A 19,753-nucleotide genomic window follows, 5' to 3' on the forward strand; every position below is an offset into this window, starting at 1 on the left:
ATTATAGCCAGACAGGTCAGAGGGGAAAACAGAGAAGTCAGTGGATAGCAGTTAAGTTGTCTTGACATTTCAAGGTCATTTCAGATTGAGTCAACATCTGCAGTGTTTAACATGAATTGTCAGCAGCGCTCTACCAGCCCGATCGTATTGAATCCTAGCCTAAATGATAGTCCCTCAACACACACGCCTGACTGTTGTGTCTCTATACCCATATATGGCAGTTGACCACCCAATTCCCTTACCTGGGCCTCAAGATTCCAACCAGAGATACAGTAATAGAGGCCACCCCATAGAGGTAGATAGAGGACTCATCATGGACATTGCCATCATCCACCTTTTTAAAGTAGTCAAGTAGTAAACTGGGTGGGGATTCCTATGGGTTGTAACCTCAATGGCGCTACCCAAGCTGTCACAGATATAAAGATGAGTCCTCTATCAATCTCTATGGGCCAGTGGTTCAGTGGCATCATGGAAAAGTGCTTTGTCACTCTAGTGCTAGTCTACTTAACTGCACCTGGATCAGTGTCATAATGATTAAATCAGCAGTTCAGAGCAGAAATGTCTAGGGCACACCTGGTGTCCCTGGTCTAAATCAGTCCCTGATTAGAGGAGAACTGGCTTTGAGGTCCAGGGCATCATATTGTATAATCTCCCTCCTAGTGCGACCTATAGCATGTGTAAAATTCACACTGCACAAACACACGTGGGGGAGGGGCTACATGTGTGGGGAAAGAACAGGGTCTATCACTATAACCTGGGGATTGCTGTTAGGTTAAGGTGGGGTAGAACTCTGCTCCCCTGTTTGACTTTACGTTCTCTTCAACCCAAGGCCACCAGATTCCCTTTGATCTTCTGTTTCTAGGTCACAACAGGCTGATTAAAGGAGAATCAATCTCCCTCCAACTAGAAGTCCTCAGTATAATAATAAAATAGGAACTATTCACCTGGAATAGATGTGGTCAACTGAGCTCCATTGACTGCATGTCAGTTCTATGCAACTGACCTCTCTTCTCTGTTCACTGTATAGGTATGAAGCTGCCTGGACCGGATGATGGCGCTGCTATACAGACTGGCTGCACCTTGCAGAAAAACTCCCTCTTTGTAGATGAATGAGTGGCCCATTACTTACTGCAAGGGTCTTAACACGCAGTACTCCATCAGAGGCTAAAAACAGACACGGAGACACCCTTAACAAGGCCTTATTAGATTACTAGTGATCCTCTGCTGAATGTGTTTAAATAAGTCACAAGCTCCCAGGTATTCAGTGCTAACCCAGAGACTAGCCGTCTTTGCTTGGACTGTGCCAAGCAAGGTTGGCCATTTTGGGCCGGTGTCTGTCAGCTGCTCAGTAGTCAGTGTAGATCCTGTGGGGCAGTCAGCAGCTACATCTGGCTACTGGGTCGCTGATGGCTGCCATGTTCTTCATGTCTCAAATATTGTGCATGTATCAATCACAGTACATCTTTAGTTCAGTTTGCTGGTAGGTTGTTGACCTGGCATACAGTGTAGTATTCTGTGTGGTTGATTCTACAGCTACATTGTCTGCTGGGTTTTAGGCCCTACTCAAATAATCACTCTCACTTGTCACTTAATCTCACGGTAAGTCTTTTCTCCCAATTCAGAGACAGTGTGACAATGATTGTGTATCAAATAAATACAAGTTCTAGAAGCAGAGATGTGATTCCTAATGTGTTGAGGTCAGCTGGATTTGGATTGGACCCTATTTTGTTTAGAAAGAACATTTTACTGGGTTCCTTTGTTCACTGTGGCCTTGAAATGTACATTGTCTTAGAAGTTGAAACACTGCAGCACAAAATAAATGAATGCAAAACAATTCATTATTTCTGCAGACATACTGTACGCACACACTGGTGAAAGCAATTACATCCATGGATTATTTGACAATTGTGTTTAATGACTCATCATAAAACATTCTTCAAAACAATAAAACATTTTTAAATGTCAGTTTCTGTACAACGCTTGCTAAGCACTTTTATATACATAGAAAATGTACGAGGAGTTGTGTTAAAATGACAAAACTCCTTCAAATTTAATGGCAGGTACTCTGGAAAAAAATAACAGCATTCCATCAACAAATATTTTCAAGCAATAAATATGTATTTATAAATAGTGTAAATTTACATCAAGATTAGAAACATAACAAAAATCACAAATCAAACTTTATTCCTTAAAAGGAGAAGTTGGCTCTTTTTTAACAACCAAATCTGTATTTTGATGTAAATGGCATGTTATTCAAGTCCACATTTTCATGCATTTCACTTGTTTGAGAAACTTAACACAACCAGCGAATCATTTCCTCATCCTCGTTGTGCAGTTTGGGGGCCCTGAAAAAACGTGATGCAGGTCTTTGAAATTGTTTCACTCCGCAGTGCTATATTCCATTTTGTGCGTCTCAAGACGTTTCCCATATCCAGCTGTTTCATTCTCCGTGTAGACTGCTGCTACAGGTAACTGCCAAAATAAAGGAAACACCAACATAAAGCGTCTTAATAGGGTGTTGGGACAACAAGCCAGAACAGCTTCAATGCACCTTGGCATAGATTCTACAAGCATCTCCTTTCAATATACTTTGTACCCCTCATTTACGCAAGTGTTTTGGCTGTGACCTGTAGAATGGTGTCGCTTGAGTCGCAACAAAATGGAATATAACGTTGCGGATGAAGTTCAGAATCACGACGTCATCTGTACACAGTGTTTCCATTTCAAAAAGGACATATTGGGGTGTTTTTGGAGCAGTTCATGTTTCAGAGCCCACATACTGCACAACGAGGGAATTAAATCGCCGGTGGCGGTAAGTTTCTCAAATCCAAGTGAAATAGCAAAAAACTGTCTGGACCCTTCAATAAACATGCCATTTACATCAAAAACATATTTGGTTATAAAAAAAGCTAAATTCTCCTTTAGGTCAATGTGCAACCCATTTTTCTTTGTGACTTGGCTATTGATTTTCCAACATTTTTCCTCTTTTTTTTTTAACCTAATAAACAACCATAAACTGAACGTCATAGCTCCAAAATAACAAAGATAAAACATAAGCTGTAAAAAAAATTAAAAAAGACAATCACCTAAACTCTTCACATTACAATTTTTTTGTAGATTTTGCCATCCAAAGAGTCTTAAAATTACTATCTACCATAGAAAAAGACCAGTTAGGCTAGTGCTCCTTAGAGGGAAGGAAAACAAAGGGATCACATCTCAGCCTGTTTACAGAATAAAAAAAAGAGAGAACAGGTTGTCCAGTCAGTAGTCTTTTAGGGTGGTGTTGCCAGTTGTGACAGATACAATATCTACAAAACATCTTCACTCAATAATAATTCCCACCCCTTTCCCATATGTTTTTGGATTAAGTCCTCCATTAAAAAGAGCTGAACCATTGTTACAAGGGGGGAGTCCTGTGTTGGGAAGTGCGCTCTCTGGCGCCCCCCAGGGGGAAGAGGGGGGTTGACACGGCGCACTTGACAGGTTGCATAGACACACGCAGCCGCTGCTGCCTCCAGCCGTCGCTGTGGAGAACAGCCATACGGGGAGACTGTCTCGACTTTCCTGAATATCAGAAATGGTCAATTTTTCCTTTGAAATTAAAGATCCTGTAATGCTTGGTCGCCCCAGAGAAGCTGAAGGGATGTCTAATGTCAAGATGAAGATGAATGCAGAGGGGCCTGGTGAGAAAGAGGGAGTTCAATACCGATTCAGAGCATGAAACAGGAAACAAAAAAAATGTATTTTATAGAATTCCATTTATTGAAATGCACATGGAACTCTTCGACACAAACACTGGCCAATATACCAATCAAATGAGGAAGTAGTCCTTTAATAGGATCTCTACGTACATCCCAACAATGTCAATAGAGCCAAATCAAAGTGTGACTTACTAGTGTGAACTGGTCGTAGACCTGCATGAGATCATCCATCCGGTGTTTCTCTACAACCACAAAGTTGTCCAGCTCGGCGCTGCCTTTCCGGGCACAGTCCTGGCAGTGAACCACGTACTGCTTCTGCTTCCTGGAGACGAGCTCGCTCCGCACAAACAGCAGGTTAAACACCTCCACCTGGAACACAGTCAACCACCACACACACCAATCAGTAACGCAATCAACCAACACACGTCAGCAACTAGGGATGGGCATGAGTAATAGATTAGTGGACCTGAGGTGTCCACTCCACCTTGAAGCTGTTCAGTCATATCCCTGTAAGCTGGGATTCATTTAGAATTTTAACACCCCTTGAAGTAGAATTAACATGCATACTACCGTTCAACAGTTTGGGGTCACTTAAATTCCCTTGTATTCCATTAAAATATATATGAAATTAGTTGCAAAATGAAAAGGAAATAGTCAAGATGTTGACAAGGTTTTAATTGAAATAACTCCTTCAAACTTTGCTTTCGTCAAAGAATCCTCCATTTGCTTTGGCATTCTATTTGTCAATTTGTTGAGGTAATCTGAAGAGATTTCACCCCATGCTTCCTGAAGCACCTCCCGCAAGTTAGATTGGCTTGATGGGCACTTCTTACATACCATAAGATCAAGCTGCTCCCACAACAGCTCAATAGGGTTGAGATCCGGTGACTTTGCTGGCTACACCATTATAGACAGAATACCAGCTGACTGCTTCTTCCCTAAATAGTTCTTGCATTGTTTGGAGCTGTGCTTTAGGTTGTTATTCTGTTGGAGGAAATTGTCTCCAATTAAGCGCAGTCCACAGGGTATGGCATTGCAAAATGGAGCGAGTCTTCCTTTCAAGATCCCTTCAACCGTGTACAAATCTTTACCACCACCAAAGCATCCCCAGAACATCAGTTTGCCTCCACCATGCTTCAGATGGCGTCAAGCACTCCAACATCTTCATGTTTTCTGCGTCTCACGAATGTTCTTCTTTGTGATCCTCAAATCTCAAATTTAGATTTGTCTGTCCATAACACTTTTTCCAATCTTCCTGTGTCCAGTGTGTGTTCTTTTGCCCATCTTAATATTTTAGTTTTATTGGCTAGTCTGAGACCTGGCTTTTTCTTTGCTACTCTGCCTAGAAGGCCAGCATCCCGGAGTCACCTCTTCCTTCAACTGTTGACGTTGAGACTGGTGTTTTGCGGGTACTATTTAATGAAGCTGCCAGTTGAGGACTTGAGGCGTTTTTCTCAAACTAGACACTAAATGTACTTGTCCTCTTGTTCAGTTGTGCACCGTGGCCACCCACTCCTATTCTGGTTAGGTCCAGTTTGCACTGTTATGTGAAGGGAGTAGTACACAGCGTTGTACGAGATCTTCAGTTTCTTGGCAATTTCTCGCATGGAATAACCTTCATTTCTCAGAACAAGAATAGACTGACGATTTTCAGAAGAAAGTTCTTTGTTTCTGGCCATTTTGAGCCTGTAATTAAACCATGCTCCAGATACTCAACTAGTCTAAAAGCTGCCAGTTGTAATGCTACTTTAATCAGAACAACAGTTTTCAGCTGTGCTAACACAAATGCAAAAAGGGTTTCCTAAGCCTTTTAAAAATGATAAACTTGGATTAGCTAAAAGTGTGATGGTTGCTGAGTGATGGTTGCTGATAACAGGCCTATGTAGATATTCCATTAAAAAAAAAGTTGTTTCCAGCTACAATAGTCATTCACAACATTAATGTTTACACTATTTCTGATCAATTTGATGTTATTTTAAAGGGCAAAAAAAAAAAGTGCTTCTCTTTCAAAAACATGGACCTTTCTTAGTGACCCCGGTAGTGTGAGAGAGCGAAATATATATAGCCCATACAAACACAATGAATAACAGATTCACTACATGGAACAGTTCCCCAAAATAAACCCAATGAAGTTTGTTCTGTCGTGTCGGTCCTATATCTGAGAGATAAGATGTGTCAATAAAATATATATATTTTTAAACTTAAAAAAAACAACATATTTAAACCCTTATTTTTAGCACTAAACTGTCTCCATATATACTTCCATTCATTTTTTCAACTGGTATCGGGGCACCTTCAGTTAAGTCTTGTGAGCATCCTAGAGAAAAACCTTTCCACAAGAGGGGTCATATCGGGGCGGCAGAGTAGCCTAGTGGTTAGAGCGTTGGACTAGTAACCGGAAGGTTGGAAGATCAAACCCCCGAGCTGACAAGGTACAAATCTGTCATTCTGCCCCTGAACAGGCAGTTAACCCACTGTTCCTAGGCAGTCATTGAAAATAAGAATTTGTTCTTAACTTCTTGGATAAAGGGGGCGCTCTTTTAATTTATGGATAAAAAAACGTGCCCGTTTTAAGCGCAATATTTTGTCACGAAAAGATGCTCGACTATGCATATAATTGGCAGCTTTGGAAAGAAAACACGTTTCCAAAACTGCAAAGATATTATCTGTGAGTGCCACAGAACTCATGCTACAGGCGAAACCAAGATGAAACTTCAACCAGGAAATGGGCAGAATTTTTGAGGCTCTGTTTTCCATTGTCTCCTTATATGGCTGTGAATGCGCCGGGAATGAGCCTGCCCTTTCTATCGTTTACCATGTTTCAGTCGATATTATGGAGTTAATTTGGAAAAAAGTTCGGCGTTTTGATGACTGATTTTTCGTTTTTTTTGGTAGCCAAACGTGACGCACCAAACGGAGCGATTTCTCCTAAACAAATAATCTTTCAGGAAAAACTGAGCATTTGCTATCTAACTGAGTCTCCTCATTGAAAACATCTGAAGTTCTTCAAAGGTAAATTATTTTATTTGAATGATTTTCTGGTTTTTGTGAAAATGTTGCCTGCTGATGCTAACGCTAAATGCTACGCTAGCTATCAATACTGTTACAAAAATGCTTGTTTTGCTATGGTTGAGAAGCATATTTTGATCATCTGAGATGACAGTGTTGTTAACAAAAGACTAAACTTGCGAGCTAGCATATTAATTTCATTTCATTTGCGATTTTCATTAATAGTTAACGTTGCGTTATGGTAATGAGCTTGAGGCTGTATTCACGATCCCGGATCCGGGATGGCTCGACGCAAGAAGTTAACTGACTTGCCTAGTTAAATAATGGTATATATGGGCTACAGACAGAAGTTGGCATAATCGGCTGTACAGACTTCAGACGAGTCAAGATGCTTTTGGGGTCCGAAAAGCAAAATACCATGTTTGTGAGTCTTATCTTTCCATATAGGGGCTGTGTCCCACAAACAAAAATGTGCTTAAGGTTAGGCATAAAGGTTTAAAAATAAGAGATTTTATGAAACTAAATTGTAGAAACAGGCAGGGTGTATGACTTTGTGGCTGTGGTAACTAACATTATTGACAACCCTACCTTGCAAACGGCTAGAATTGGTTATTCAACTCTATTATCCCCTAAACATACAGGTTCCACACTAAAAACATGACTTTGATAAAGACATTTATCAGAATCATTAAGCCTAGGCCTATTCACCAAACAGATGTCCTGGCCATAATTCATCCCCATGCGGTGTTCAATGGAGAACTGTTAACCCATTAAAAACATTCCAAAGAACAGGCATAATAACTAAATAGAACTTCTGTATATCCAAAAAGTTTGGGTCTGTAACCCTGAACTGGCCAAATTGAGCCCCCTTTAAATTGATCCCTGAGAATAACTGTTCCAGACGCAAACTGGAATCCATACATCCTGAAGCTGCATTCATTGTAGCTGGGGATTTTAACAAGGCTAATCTGAAAACAAGACTCTCTAAATTGTATCAGCATATCGATTGCTACCGCCCCGTAGCACTCACTTCCGTCATCATGAAGTGCTTTGAGAGACTAGTCAAGGACCATATCACCTCCACCCTACCTGACACTCTAGACCCACTCCAATTTGCTTACCGCCCAAATAGGTCCACAGACGATGCAATCTCAACCACACTGCACACTGCCCTAACCCATCTGGACAAGAGGAATACCTATGTGAGAATGCTGTTCATCGACTACAGCTCGGCATTCAACACCATAGTACCCTCCAAGCTCGTCATCAAGCTCGAGACCCTGGGTCTCGACCCCGCCCTGTGCAACTGGGTACTGGACTTCCTGACGGGCCGTCCCCAGGTGGTGAGGGTAGGCAACAACATCTCCACCCCGCTGATCCTCAACACTGGGGCCCCACAAGGGTGCGTTCTAAGCCCTCTCCTGTACTCCCTGTTCACCCACGACTGCGTGGCCACGCACGCCTCCAACTCAATCATCAAGTTTGCGGACGACACAACAGTGGTAGGCTTGATTACCAACAACGACGAAACGGCCTACAGGGAGGAGGTGAGGGCCCTCGGAGTGTGGTGTCAGGAAAATAACCTCACACTCAACGTCAACAAAACTAAGGAGATGATTGTGGACTTCAGGAAACAGCAGAGGGAACACCCCCCCCTATCCACATCGATGGAACAGTAGTGGAGAGGGTAGTAAGTTTTAAGTTCGTCGGCATACACATCACAGACAAACTGAATTGGTCCACTCACACAGACAGCATCGTGAAGAAGGCGCAGCAGCGCCTCTTCAACCTCAGGAGGCTGAAGAAATTCGGCTTGTCACCAAAATCACTCACAAACTTCTACAGATGCACAATCGAGAGCATCCTGGCGGGCTGTATCACCGCCTGCTACGGCAACTGCTCCGCCCACAACCGTAAGGCTCTCCAGAGGGTAGTGAGGTCTGCACAACGCATCACCGGGGGCAAACTACCTGCCCTCCAGGACACCTACATCACCCGATGTTACAGGAAGGCCATAAAGATCATCAAGGACAACAACCACCCGAGCCACTGCCTGTTCACCCCGCTGTCATCCAGAAGGCGAGGTCAGTACAGGTGCATCAAAGCTGGGACCGAGAGACTGAAAAACAGCTTCTATCTCAAGGCCATCAGACTGTTAAACAGCCACCACTAACATTGAGTGGCTGCTGCCAACACACTGACTCAACTCCAGCCACTTTAATAATGGGAATTGATGGGAAATTATGTAAAATATATCACTAGCCACTTTAAACAATGCTACCTAATATAATGTTTACATACCCTACATTATTCATCTCGTATGTATACGTATATACTGTACTCTATATCATCTACTGCATCCTTTTGTAATACATGTATCACTAGCCACTTTAACTATGCCACTTTGTTTACATACTCATCTCATATGTATATACTGTACTCGATACCATCTACTGTATCTTGCCTATGCTGCTCTGTACCATCACTCATTCATATATCTTTATGTACATATTCTTTATCCCCTTACACTGTGTATAAGACAGTAGTTTTGGAATTGTTAGTTAGATTACTTGTTGGTTATTACGGCATTGTCGGAACTAGCATTTCTCTACACTCGCATTAACATCTGCTAACCATGTCTATGTGACAAATAAATTTGATTTGATTTATTTTGAAGACGCAATTCGCACTATTCTGTTCTGTTTAATTTTAAAAAAATAACTATAAAATACACATGGCCAAACAAGTCAGTTCGTCAAATTTCTGCCCTGCTTGTGCTGCCCCGGTCAACTGTAAGTGCTGTTATTGTGAAGTGAAAACATTTTGGAGCAACAACGGCTCCTCTGCGAAGTGGTAGGACACAAGCTCAGAACGGGACCGCCGTGTGCTGAGGCTAGTAAAAATTGTCTGTTGCCGATTGCAACACTCACTACCAACTTCCAAATGGCCTCTGGAAGCTACGTTAACAGTTATTGTGTTCATCTGGAGCTTCATGAAATGGGTTTCCATGGCTGAGGAGATGCACACAAGCCTAAGATGACCATGCGCAATGCCAAGCGTCGGCTAGAGTGGTGTAAAGCTAGCCGCCATTCGACTCTGGAGCAGTGGAAACACGTTCTCTGGAGTGATAAATCACACTTCACCATCTGGCAGTCTGACGGACAAATCTGGGTTTGGCGGATGCCAGGAGAACGCTACCTGCCCGAATGCATAGTGCCAACTGTAAAGTAGGGTGGCGGAGGAATAACGGTCTGGGGTTGCTTTTCATGGTTCGGGCTAGGCCCCTTAGTTCAAGTGAAGGGAAATCGTAATGCTACAGCATACAGTGACATTCTAGACGATTCTATGCTTCCAACTTTGTGGCAGGCCCTTCCTGTTTCAACATGACAATGTCCCTGTGCACAAAGCGAGGTCCATAGAGAAATGGTTTATCGAGATCGATGTGGAAGAACTTGATAGGCCTGCACAAAGCCCTGACCTCAACCCAATCGAACACCTCTGGGATTAATTAGAACACCGACTGCGAGCCAGGCCCAATCGCCTGACCTCACTGAGGCTCGTGGCTGAATGGAAGCAACTCCATATTAATGCCCATGATTTTGGAATGAGATAGCCGATGAGCAGGTGTCCACATTCTTTTGGTCATGTAGGTGTCTTGACTTTGATAAGCGCGCGGGAAAGAAGAGTGTTGTCTGCTAAATTAACAAAACAAGGCTATGCCATTCTACAAGCAAGCGCCACATTGCTGAGGTTACTACTTTTTCGAAGACTGTGTTCCACGATATAATATAACCTGTTAATATTACAGTTAAAACTCATCTTAAATGGCACTTTTTTTTATTCACTGAATAAATAGAAGGCAATTTAGCAATTAGGATTCGTTATCTGTAATGGTTATGATATTAGGCATTGTTGTTCACTGTTTGCAAATAGATAAGTGATCCCCCCCCCCCCCCATTTGAGTACTGAAAAAATATACGAACAGTCAAAACATGTAAAATGCCCATTCCTATCTGTAATACAATCAACCCACACACACACACACACGTAACAGTCAACCAACACACACTGAAGTCAAAAACGGTCATTTACTCAGTCGTCAACACATAATCCTGTCAGTTACTCATATGATAGTCATGGACTGTAATCAATTTCTCAGTCGTCAACCAGAACATTACTGACAGTTACTCAAAACAAACCTATCAATACTGACAATGTAATGACTGTGTGGGGTAGCAGCTTGGGTAAGGGACAAGGGGTTGAAATGGGCCGGAGCCCCTGACGTACCTCACAGATGGTGCAGTAGTGCGCAGGCTCATCTCTGTTCCTGCCCTGCAGTACCGTCTCCTTCCCTGCTGCGGCTAGAGCCTCCTTCACCGACTGACACTGCTTCAGAGTCCTCAGCAGGCAGTACCTACATCAAACACACCATGACATTAAAAGAAACCCAGACACCTACATGTTTTAAAGTTACGTTTTCCAGCAGCCACGTCATCAATATGTAAGTCATCATCCAATCTGAAGCCTTCTTTTCAGGGATGCAAACTGCTGAGGGCACAAAAAGGTAATACTTTTTGTTGTTGCACTGAGACATGCAAAAAAATCCTTGCTAGGGGGAAATGCAGGTTAACTAATTAAACAACAAAATAACATGACCGGTCTGTGTGTAAAATAAAAAGTGGTGAATGTGAACCTAAATGTAAGGAATGCAATCCAATATTATGTGGTGCCTAGACTTTACTGCAAATGACACTCGAAGTCTTGAGGGAAAAAAACAATGCACTAATATTGCAGTTAGCCATGACAGCATTTGTAATAGAACGCTTGTGACCACACACACATCTAAATATTGCACATGGGAAAAAAACTATGTAGAAATAGAATGAAACAAACAGGCATTCTATTTTTGCTCGAATATAGTGGCCAGTCTAGTAGACGATCAAGTGCACAAGGCAACATTTGTACATAAATGACGTTCACTGAGTAAAAAAATGTAAAAATGCACGTTATTACATTGTACACTTTGCCTGTGGACATCTGTTCTACAATGTACCAGCAGAGCATGATATCAATTATGTCAACAAAGGGTCTCTTTCAGGCAGAGAGTACACCTGGCATACCTATTTTTATCCACTGCAAGGAGTCATATACCAGTTAATAATATAGCGAATTGGTTAGGTTACTAACGTTAGCGCATCTATCTAGGTATCGGACTTCTTTAGGCAGCAAATTTTAAAAAAAACACACTAAATTATTTGATCAGTTAAGTTGGCTAATGTTGCTCGACATTTTTCTGGCTAGCTAACGGTGAATTCGATCCAGCTACCACAGCAAGATATTTAATAATGCTTACAATTCTTGATCTAACCCACTTTCTCCCTCACCTCAAAAACTTTCCAAATGCCAGTTGTTTTTCGGTTGCAGCTCATGAAGTACGCTTCCTCACCTTCTCACTCCGTCTCCGTGGTCAAACCTCTCACCTACCTCTTCGTTATGGTTCAGGGATGCGCTACTGTAACTGGCAAACTGCCTTTGCACCCTACTGCTGTCTTTCCAGAGCGCGCGCTGATTCTCTAACTAGCAAATTGATCGTCTCTTCTCTCTTCAGTCGTGTGCTGCGCTGCATTCTGTTGTTATGTGAATGATTGGCTGAGCCTTGGATACAGCCACTATTGCGCCTAACGCACATCACTTGTTCGCTTACAGCCAGTTGTGATCCAAAGCACCGCCCCCTCATCAGATCTACACGAATCACGTAGGTCACCTATTTTGGCGTATTTCGCTGAGAGGAGACTAGTTTGCATCCCTGTGTCACTCTCCACCCTCCATGACAGACTGGACACACACAGTTGTAACATGTGGCAGGAGAGATGCTCACAGGGTGAAACTACACTGTAAAAGACGGTGACGTACTTGATCATCTGGAAGAGCTTGTGGTCGGACACCTTGATGTTGCGGGCCATGTTCCAGGAGAGGTGCACCATGGGTACATGGGACTTGACGCTCTGGAGCTTGTTCCACTCGTAACGCTCCACGGCCAGCTTGTACTGGTGGGCTGTGGATGTTGTGAAATTAATTACAACACTTTACAGGTCTAGAAACAGCTGACAAACTGATCCTGGAGTCAACTATCACTTTAAAAGATAATATCCATGTATTAAATTGTATACGTAGAAATACGTATAAAAAAAAAATGGTTACTGTAAAAACACGTACACGAAGGAGCAATATAAAAGCTGCATCGGAGGCTTACCACTGAGGGGTCCTACGTTCCAGGCGATGTTGTTGCACCAGCCGATGGCCTGGACCCAGTGGACGGTGCCCGTGTTGAGCCACACCAGGTCCCCCGGCCGCTGGATGAACCGGTAGACAGGCACATCTGCCTCATACAGGTCCTCCAGGTTGGGCCACCACGAACCCATCAGGAAGTTGATGTTGTTTCTGATGGAGAGCGAGGGGGAGGAAAAGAGCGAGGGGGAGGAAAAGAGCGAGGGGGAGGAAAAGAGCGAGGGGGAGGAAAAGAGCGAGGGGGAGGAAAAGAGCGAGGGGGAGGAAAAGAGCGAGGGGGAGGAAAAGAGCGAGGGGGAGGAAAAGAGCGAGGGGGAGGAAAAGAGCGAGGGGGAGGAAAAGAGCGAGGGGGAGGAAAAGAGCGAGGGGGAGGAAAAGAGCGAGGGGGAGGAAAAGAGCGAGGGGGAGGAAAAGAGCGAGGGGGAGGAAAAGAGCGAGGGGGAGGAAAAGAGCGAGGGGGTGGAAAAGAGCGAGGGGGTGGAAAAGAGCGAGGGGGTGGAAAAGAGCGAGGGGGTGGAAAAGAGCGAGGGGGTGGAAAAGAGCGAGGGGGTGGAAAAGAGCGAGGGGGTGGAAAAGAGCGAGGGGGTGGTAAAGAGCGAGGGGGTGGAAAAGAGCGAGGGGGTATTTATTTTCAGTCTTTTCTCATTTCTGTAAGAGATGTGGAATTAGGACTCGTATTAAAGACCATCTAATTTCAGTCTTTTCTGTCTTCTGGGCCATTCCTTTGTCTGTATTTAAAATCAGAATAGTTTTGTTGTGGAAGGCCAGAGAGAAGAGATGGGTTAGTTAGATCTCCCTTGTTTCATTAATGCCCTCATTCCTGGATTCAATTCAGCTCCTTTCCTTCAATATCTCCCTGAATCACTCCTTTTTCATTCAGACAGTTTGCTCTTCGTGTTCAAAGCGAGCCACAAAAGAAACCGACCCTCACCTTGACACCCCATCTGATGTGGTTATTTTTCTTTTCTCTGCTGTTCTCGCAGACCCCCCCCCCCCCCCATTTCTCATTCACTCACATCATCACTATTTTATCATGTATTATCACTAGCCTCTATGGTTGTTAGGTCCTTACTTTTCACAGAAGTTGCTCATCACTCCCCAGTAGGGTTCTGGCACAGCAAACCACTCACAGTCCCCAGGGCCGATGTTGATGTTGACAGAGCAGAAGTTATTGTGTTCCTGATGACCTGGACCACAGAGACAAAGCAAGACCGAGTTAGAACTGTATGTCATTTTTTGATCGACCCCCCCCAAAAAATAAATCCACATAGAAATGTTATTTAGAGATCTGTCATTCTCATTGAAAGCAAGTCTAGAACGCGCTAGATCTGTGAGAAATATCCATGCTTCCCATTCTTAACTTTCGTTTTTGCCTCTTACTTTCAGTTTTGTACACCAGTTTTAAAACAGCTGAAAATACAATATTCTTGGTTATGGAATATATATTTCACAGCGGTTTAATGATGCTCTACACTGTACTTGCTTGTCTTGGCACAAAGTGAATTAGGCAAACTATTAGAATTTCAACCAGGAAATGGTAGAGGGATTTCTGCATAGTGCATCTTTAACAGTTTAACTCATAAGTATCAATATAAAAAAGCACTAGAAACTGCAACAGCTTGTCCTATAAAATGGTATCGATGTACCGTGCCCTTGCCTAATATGTACTGTGTGTGTGTGTGCATCTACCTGGTATCCTGCTGCCAGGGACCTTCATGTAGAGCTGGACAGTGTTCATGCCCAGGATGGTGTGTCCTACGTGGCTGAGCAGATTGCCAGCAGACACCACCCTGGCGAACGCAGGCAGCTTACTCAGCTCCTGCAGCTGTAGCTTCCACCTGGGGGACGAGGAGAAAGGGGGTGTGTTCAGAGGAAGCAATGGGGTTTAGCAGAATTTTGCAACGTGTGACCAATGCCATGTCTGACCACACAAGCACGTACTTTCTTTCATCCGACACGTCAATGTTGGTCCCAAATTTGATGTGCTTTAGGGGACCCCTCCTTTTGCGTGCCACACTGAACACAGCAGGAAGAAATTATGATTAGAAAAGGGTCAAAGGTTGTGAATCTATCAGTGAGAAATCCTGACAGGTGTGTGTTGCTCACCTCTCTGCTGATGCTGGCTCAGCATCTGAGGGCTCCTTCAACGCCTTCTTCTCATTCTCCTCCTGAGAGTAAAGAGGATCCCATTCAAAAAGACACAGAGCATTGGGAAACAGGTCTGTGTATGTCAGGGTTTCTACATTTCTAAATGAAATCGCATCTTAACAGTTTTGGTTCATGATTAAAAAGAGCTACTATTTTTATTTTTCAACTGGTAATTGAGGCGCGCCTCCCATTCACTATGAAAGTGCAGGCCAACAAGCTATCAGCGCACCACCCACCACTTTACAATGTGAGCTGGAGGCAGTATGCATTTTGAAAACACTTAAAAATGTTGAAACCTGAATGTTTATTTTCATTCCAATAATAAAGTTGTTTCTCAAAACCACTGTCACGTCGTTAATCAAAAATCGGAAATAAAATGATACAAATCTAAAAGTGAAGTCAACTAAGGCGAGATCCCCAGCCTGCCATATGGACACTTATACCCCGTGATCCATTGGTAGCTAAAGAAATGACTGCATGGAACTCAGAGCCTATAGACCAATACAGCAGTAGGCCTATAACATCCATTGCTCTTTCACACCGATTGGTGATTATCGAGGGGGAGATTGATCAAAATTGCTTACTGCAAGGAACTACAGTATAGTTTTAATATATTATCATTCACAGTGGATGTAAAAAAAAACAGCAGCAGGACAGGTGTGTCTATGCATCCTCAGGCGTGCACTCCTTCAACATGATCAGGACAGAGAAACCAGACATGCTCACATGGAGGACTCCAAACAAAACAGAATTAAAAACATTTACAAAGCTCGTAATTGGTTACGAAATACATCAAAATTCATTTCTCATAAGTGTAGCAGGCTGTGAACTCTGCAAACAACGTTCCCACTCTTGAGAATGGTAAATGACTCATTAATACAAGCTAGGGCTGGGCTATATGACGATATATATCGTTTGACAATAGAAAAATGTCTATCGTTTCATATTGTGCTCTATCGTTTGTTTTGTTGCAAATCACTCTTTACGGCAAATTTGCAACACAAACAAACATGGAAGAGAGTGAACGTGACACAGAGCACAGAGACACGGAGCTCGACCTTAAAAGAGGGTCAACGTTGGTCGCATGGACGTGGTTTGGGTATGAAAAGTCTGACACTGACCAGAAAACCATCCAACGCAAACTATGCAGCAGGACGGTCCCGACAACAGGCTCAAACACCACTAACCTCTTAACCCCTACGCAAGAATCATGTGAAACAGTACGGAGAGTCAAAGGATGAGTCCCAAAAAACGATTTCTAAATTGAATTTACAGAAAATGTGCTATACGGAATACCATAAAACAATGTTACCAAATGACAGGGATTAACGGTACATTTACTACTGGTGATGGCATATCACTGCAGAGAATACCAAGACTGCGCACAGCTGTCATCATCAAGGCAAAGGATGGTTACTTAGAAGAATATAAAATATATTTTGATTTGTTCAACACTTTTTTGGTTACTACATGATTCCATGTGTGTTATTTCATAGTTTGATGTCTTCACTATTATTCTACAATGTAGAAAACTGGAAAATTAAAAACCCTTGAATAAGTAGGTGTTGCTAAACTTTTGACTGGTACTGTATGTAATGGGGAATTGATCAAAAAAATAAATAATATTCACACAATGAATGCATAAGATTTGGCAGGAAACAGCAGAGTCATTCTGGAGAGTGACTCGCCTCTACCTTCGCCACACACCCCCTCCCCTTCTTCTTGTCTAAACATTTAAAATTATACTCAACACACATTACCTTCATATTTGATATGTTTTTCTACTGACAGCCACAACTCAGAGGCTCATTGCCACACGCGTTGCCCACATTACGGGCTTCCCGAATAGGCATAGGCCTAAAAGCTTGTGATTTGAAACAATCAGATATGTTTGTCAAAATAAGCTAATGATCCTCGATTCCTCTGTGGCCAAGTTATGCTCTCTGGTGAAGTATTTTGAATGATTACAGACATTTTATTACATGTATTTCCCTATTGGACCCACCACTATGCCATCTATCTACTGTTCCATTGGTTTTCAGATCAACTTTCTTTAGTTGTCCAGAAGCCAAGGCACCATCCTAGTCATATTAACAACCCATCCTAGTTGTTGCCTCTAGATTCCTCCTCTTTCTGAGTTTCTAACAGACATTTTCATATGGAACTGCTACCAGGTGACCTGTTTAGAATGGCGTTTCCCAACAAAAATGGTTTTATTGTATTACAGGAGTTGCATGTTCTGTTAAACTGCATTACCGTAATCTACATGTGATTTCTGTCATTCTGAGCACCGTGGGTGGATGCCTTACTGGAATACGCACCCGGTAAATTTAAATCTTTCTATTCACGTTCTCCAGCGCCACATATTCCTAACGGAAACCCTGGGTGTATGCATGTTATGTTATGCATGTATGTACAGTGCCTTGCGAAAGTATTCGGCCCCCTTGAACTTTGCGACCTTTTGCCACAATTCAGGCTTCAAACATAAAGATATAAAACTGTATTTTTTTGTGAAGAATCAACAACAAGTGGGACACAATCATGAAGTGGAACGACATTTATTGGATATTTCAAACTTTTTTAACAAATCAAAAACTGAAAAATTGGGCGTGCAAAATTATTCAGCCCCCTTAAGTTAATACTTTGTAGCGCCACCTTTTGCTGCGATTACAGCTGTAAGTCGCTTGGGGTATGTCTATCAGTTTTGCACATCGAGAGACTGACATTTTTTCCCATTCCTCCTTGCAAAACAGCTCGAGCTCAGTGAGGTTGGATGGAGATTTTGTGAACAGCAGTTTTCAGTTCTTTCCACAGATTCTCGATTGGATTCAGGTCTGGACTTTGACTTGGCCATTCTAACACCTGGATATGTTTATTTTTGAACCATTCCATTGTAGATTTTGCTTTATGTTTTGGATCATTGTCTTGTTGGAAGACAAATCTCCATCCCAGTCTCAGGTCTTTTGCAGACTCCATCAGGTTTTCTTCCAGAATGGTCCTGTATTTGGCTCCATCCATCTTCCCATCAATTTTAACCATCTTCCCTGTCCCTGCTGAAGAAAAGCAGGCCCAAACCATGATGCTGCCACCACCATGTTTGACAGTGGGGATGGTGTGTTCAGGGTGATGAGCTGTGTTCCCTTTACGCCAAACATAACGTTTTGCATTGTTGCCAAAAAGTTCAATTTTGGTTTCATCTGACCAGAGCACCTTCTTCCACATGTTTGGTGTGTCTCCCAGGTGGCTTGTGGCAAACTTTAAACAACACTTTTTATGGATATCTTTAAGAAATGGCTTTCTTCTTGCCACTCTTCCATAAAGGCCAGATTTGTGCAATATACGACTGATTGTTGTCCTATGGACAGAGTCTCCCACCTCAGCTGTAGATCTCTGCAGTTCATCCAGAGTGATCATGGGCCTCTTGGCTGCATCTCTGATCAGTCTTCTCCTTGTATGAGCTGAAAGTTTAGAGGGACGGCCAGGTCTTGGTAGATTTGCAGTGGTCTGATACTCCTTCCATTTCAATATTAATCGCTTGCACAGTGCTCCTTGGGATGTTTAAAGCTTGGGAAAACTTTTTGTATCCAAATCCGGCTTTAAACTTCTTCACAACAGTATCTCGGACCTGCCTGGTGTGTTCCTTGTTCTTCATGATGCTCTCTGCGCTTTTAACAGACCTCTGAGACTATCACAGTGCAGGTGCATTTATACGGAGACTTGATTACACACAGGTGGATTGTATTTATCATCATTAGTCATTTAGGTCAACATTGGATCATTTAGAGATCCTCACTGACCTTCTGGAGAGAGTTTGCTGCACTGAAAGTAAAGGGGCAGAATAATTTCTCACGCCCAATTTTTCTGTTTTTGATTTGTTAAAAAAGTTTTGAAATATCCAATAAATGTCGTTCCACTTCATGATTGTGTCCCACTTGTTGTTGATTCTTCACAAAAAAATACAGTTTTATATCTTTATGTTTGAAGCCTGAAATGTGGCAAAAGGTCGCAAAGTTCAAGGGGGCCGAATACTTTCGCAAGGCACTGTATGTATGCATGCATCTCCCTCTACTAACCCGTAGTGACTCCTGGAAGGAGGCAGCCTGGTACTGGGCATATTTGGCGATGGTGGTGTGACCTCGGCCGCTCTCACAGCGCCACATCTTCTTGGTACCACTCAGGTCCCAGTTCTCGTCAGCGGGCTGAGACAGCTGGGTACGACACTCAACCAGATGGTCTGGGTTAGCCTCCACTAGGGTCTTAGTAGAGAACAGACCCAGGTCTGAGAGAGGGGGAAAGAGGTAGGAGATGATGAAAAAGAGAGCGAGAGAAAGAGTGAACAAGGGATAGAAGCGGGCACTCATTCAAATAAAGGGCCTGGAAACCTGCTAATGCTCAAGCTGCATTGGGGCTTGCAGAAGGGCAACATCCAAGTTAATGGTCGGCACCAAGGACTCCTTCATTGGGCATTCCTCAATTGAATTGGTTCAACTCCTGCGTCCTCTCTCGCCTCCTTTCGAAAAAGGTCAAAGATAATTGAGCAGAGGCGGCAAAGAGAGGGAGGATTTTAAAGCTCTTTGAAGGAATCAGGTAGGATACTCATAACCATT

The 19,753-nt window shown here is 42.9% G+C and overlaps 1 protein-coding gene across 2 annotated transcripts in view; it reads right to left on the bottom strand.

The window, feature by feature from the left end:
• Positions 1–1,892: 1,892 nt before the first annotated feature.
• LOC109906800 (lysine-specific demethylase 6A) overlaps positions 1,893–19,753 on the bottom strand; it is a 49,764-nt gene continuing 31,903 nt past the window's right edge. For both annotated transcript variants that reach the window (XM_031792850.1, XM_031792849.1), the window contains 10 exons: positions 19,220–19,425; positions 15,105–15,166; positions 14,940–15,014; positions 14,688–14,836; positions 14,071–14,185; positions 12,964–13,151; positions 12,624–12,765; positions 10,998–11,124; positions 3,894–4,070; positions 1,893–3,680 (listed from right to left, as the gene is read on the bottom strand). In XM_031792850.1, coding sequence (XP_031648710.1) covers positions 3,654–3,680; positions 3,894–4,070; positions 10,998–11,124; positions 12,624–12,765; positions 12,964–13,151; positions 14,071–14,185; positions 14,688–14,836; positions 14,940–15,014; positions 15,105–15,166; positions 19,220–19,425 — 1,268 coding nt within the window. In that variant the 3' untranslated portion in view covers positions 1,893–3,653. The remainder of the gene's footprint in view (positions 3,681–3,893; positions 4,071–10,997; positions 11,125–12,623; positions 12,766–12,963; positions 13,152–14,070; positions 14,186–14,687; positions 14,837–14,939; positions 15,015–15,104; positions 15,167–19,219; positions 19,426–19,753) is intronic.

Source organism: Oncorhynchus kisutch, linkage group LG16, assembly GCF_002021735.2.
Source record: "Oncorhynchus kisutch isolate 150728-3 linkage group LG16, Okis_V2, whole genome shotgun sequence".
NCBI lineage: Eukaryota > Metazoa > Chordata > Actinopteri > Salmoniformes > Salmonidae > Oncorhynchus > Oncorhynchus kisutch.